The sequence below is a fragment of the Nicotiana attenuata genome, unplaced genomic scaffold (genome assembly GCF_001879085.1).
Source record: "Nicotiana attenuata strain UT unplaced genomic scaffold, NIATTr2, whole genome shotgun sequence".
NCBI lineage: Eukaryota > Viridiplantae > Streptophyta > Magnoliopsida > Solanales > Solanaceae > Nicotiana > Nicotiana attenuata.
The window spans coordinates 16,212-19,885 of NW_017672145.1; the positions used below are offsets into that span (position 1 = coordinate 16,212).

Here is a 3,674-nt window from a genome sequence, read left to right on the forward strand (position 1 = left end):
CTGACATCGATTGTGGCACTTTCTGACTCGGGGGTGACCAATCTTCAAGGCTAACACTGTTCAACTTGTGTGGTTTGCATTCACTTTTATGTCATTGATTTAAATATTAAACTATTTTCTCAATTTGTATCAAGTTAAATCACGTATCCTTAAAATTGCGTATAAATTGTTATCCATTTTTTAGGGTAAACAGTTTGGCGCCCCCCGTAGGGCTAAGGATAATAGTAGTTATTTGATACAAATTTCCATAACACACACTATTTTTCAGTTTTTCTTTGAAGTGTCTTTGATTTCAGGCTTAAGCTCAAAATGCCAAACTCACAATTAGCACCTCTACCTACTAACGGCGAATCTGGTCACCACAGTTAAAATAATAATACAGCGCCGGGTAACGAGGTACCACACATTTATTCCGTCGGAATTCCAATTACGAACCCGTTGGATGCTAATTCGCATGTGGCTATCGACACAAGCCTCCCTACTAACCCCGGGAATAGCATCTGTGGTGGAGCCCGGTCAGCAGCATAGAGTAACAATGAAGGAGACGGGTCAATCTACGGATGATCTTCGAAATGTTGATGGAGATGGAAGCCTTTCCTTTTGAGCGCGGCTCCGAAGCCGATCCCTAAAAAATTTCGCATGCCCGAGATTCCTAAGTACAACGGAACGACTGACCCAAATGAGTACGTCACTTCCTTTGACTGAGCACATCACTCCATCAAAGAAAATGACTTGGAGGATGATGAGATTAGGTCTGTCTTATTTAAGAAATTCGGAGAAACCTTGTCAAAGGGAGCCATGATATGGTATCACAATTTACCCCTTAATTTTATTGACTCATTTGCTGTGCTTGCAAACTCTTTTGTGAAGGCACACGCTGGAGCTATCAAGGTCCAAACCAGGAAATCGGACCTCTTCAAAGTGAGGCAAAAGGATAATGAAATACTCAGAGAGTTCTTATCTCGATTTCAAATGGAACAGATGGACTTGCCACCGATCGCTGATGATTGGGCCGTTCAAGCTTTTACCCAGGGACTCAATGTTCAAAGTTCGGTGGCTTCAGAGTAATTGAAGCAAAATCTGATAGAATATCTGGCTGTCACTTGGCGTTTGTGCATAATCGATATCAATCGAATATCAGAGTTGAAGATGATCAACCGGGAGTTCCCTCCGGGTCCGTTTATCCTGCTAGACACGTCGACAGAGTCAAGAGAGATATTTATCGTGAACCAAGGTCGAACATGGATCAGTATCAGCCGTACAAAGAGGATCGAAGAAGCAATGGGTTTGGACGGAGTTCCGTACGAAATGAAAGAAGAAATGACCAAAGCAAGAACAACCGGGGATTCATGAAAAAGAATGGTTTCGACAGGCCTATCGGACAGAAAGAAGCATCGAGTTTGTTAGAATATAACTTCTACGTTGATGCTGCTGCTATCGTATCGGCTATCGGATGCATCAAAGATACCAAAGAGCCTAGATCTCTACAATCTGACCCAGCTCAAAGGGATCCAAACCAGATGTGCAAATATCATGGCACTCACGGCCACAGAACAGAGGATTGCCGATAGTTGAGGAGGAGGTAGCCCGGTTATTCAACAGCGGGCATCTTCGAGAATTCCTAAGTGACCAAGCCAAGAATCATTTCAGAAATAGAGACTCTAATAAACCAACCGAGCAAGAAGAACCTCAAAAAGTTATTCATATGATCATCGGAGGGGTCGATGTTCCTCAATGCCCGATGTTGAAGTGCACCAAAGTATCCATCACAAGGGAGAAACAGACTCGAGATTACATACCAGAAGGAACTTTGTCTTTCAGCGACGAGGACGTGGAAGGAATCGTGCAGCCCCATAACGATGCACTGGTAATATCTGTACTCATGAATAAATCTGGAGTTAAATGTGTGTTAATTGATCCAGGTAGCACCGCCAACATCATTCGATCGAGGGTCGTAGAACAACTCGGCCTATAGGACCAAATCGTGCCTGCAGCCCGAGTGCTAAACAGATTCAACATGGCTTGCAAAACTACCAAGGGAAAAATAACATTACCAGTAAACGCCGCCGGGACCATCCAGGAAACTAAGTTTTATGTGATCGAAGGGGACATGAGGTACAACGCCCTGTTCGGGAGGCCATGGATCTACAACATGAGTGAAGTACCCTCGACCCCTCACCAGGTGTTAAAATTCCCAACGCCATGAGGGATTAAAACGATCTATGGGAAGCAACCGGCCGCAAAGGAAATGTTTGCAGTCGAAGAAGTGATTCTAGTATCAATGCTGACGACATCGAAAGAACCAAGTTCGAATACTAAGCAGGAAACTAAATAGCAATTATCGACACCAGCCACGATCCAATCGGATAAACAAGAGACTAATGAAGATAATGATTATGGAGTTCCCAGATCTTTTATAGTACCCGATGATTCCGATGCTACAAAATCAACGGTTGAAGAGCTGGAGCAAGTGACATTGATCGAACATCGGCCGGATTGGAAGGTATACCTGGGCACGAGGTTAACCTCCGAGCTCAGGAAAAAACTCATTCAATTTCTCATAGCTAACTTAAATTGTTTTGCTTGGTCCCATCTCGACATGACAGGGATCCCAACGGAGATAACCACTCACAAGCTAAGCCTGGAGCCGAAATTTCATCCGGTCAAATAGAAAAGGAGACCCAGTCCGAGATCAAACATACTTTCATCAAGGACGAGGTAACTAAAATCCTTAAAATAGGGTCCATTCGGGAAGTCAAATATCCGGAATGGTTAGCAAACGTAGTAATAGTCCCTAAAAAGGGGAACAAACTGAGAATGTGTGTAGATTATAAAGATTTAAATAAGGCTTGTCCCAAGAACTCTTTCCCTTTGGCTAACATCTATTGCATGATCGATGCCACGGCCGGCCATGAGATCCTTAGTTTTCTCGATGCCTCCGATTACAACCAAATATGAATAAACCCGGATGATCAAGAAAATACCTCCTTCATCACTAAGTATGGCACATACTGTTATAACGTAATGCTATTTGGGTTAAAAAAATGCCGGTGCAACATACCAACGCCTAGTAAACCAGATGTTCGAAGAACAAATAAGGAAATCCATGGAAGTTTACATTTACGATATATTGGTTAAGTCCTTGCGAGTAGAGGACCATTTAAAGAATTTGTAGGAAACCTTTAGTATATTGAAGAAGTACAACATGAAGCTGAATCCGGAAAAATGTGCGTTCGGAGTCAGATCAGAAAACTTCTCGGGTTCATTGTATCCATCCGAGGAATCGAGATCAACCCCGACGAGGTCAAAGCTATCGAGAATATCATGGTAGTGGACAACGTGAAGGTCGTGCAAAGGCTAACCGGGCGCATTGCCTCCCTGGGGCGATTCATCTCGAGGTCCTCCGATAAGAGTAACCAATTTTTCTCGTTACTGAAGAAGAAAAACAACTTCGCATGGACTCATGAATGCCAACGGGCCCTGGAAGAACTTAAGCGATATCTAGCGAGCCCACCACTGCTCCACACACTGAAGGCAGACGAACGATTATACCTGTACTTGGCAGTATCGGAAATAACGGTAAGTGGGGTCCTAGTTCGGGAAAAAAAAGGTACGCAATTTCCAATTTATTATGTTAGCAGGACCCTAGGTGAGGCAAAAACTAGATACCCTCA

General features: G+C 43.5%; 1 protein-coding gene across 1 annotated transcript; it reads left to right on the forward strand.

Moving 5' to 3' along the window:
• The first annotated feature begins 454 nt into the window (after positions 1-454).
• Positions 455-1,571, forward strand: LOC109212044. The gene is made up of 3 exons (XM_019375659.1): positions 455-574; positions 871-1,064; positions 1,142-1,571. Exons 1-3 carry the CDS (start codon positions 455-457, stop codon positions 1,569-1,571), a joined length of 744 nt encoding a protein of 247 aa, XP_019231204.1.
• The last annotated feature ends 2,103 nt before the right edge of the window (positions 1,572-3,674 follow it).

Coding starts and splice junctions, on each gene's coding strand:
- LOC109212044 (XM_019375659.1), top strand. CDS start 455: ATGTGGCTATCGACACAAGCCTCCCTACTAACCCCGGGAATAGCATCT. Junction 575..870: donor CTACGGATGATCTTCGAAAT/GTTGATGGAGAT, acceptor TCTTTTGTGAAG/GCACACGCTGGAGCTATCAA. Junction 1,065..1,141: donor CAAAGTTCGGTGGCTTCAGA/GTAATTGAAGCA, acceptor ATCGAATATCAG/AGTTGAAGATGATCAACCGG.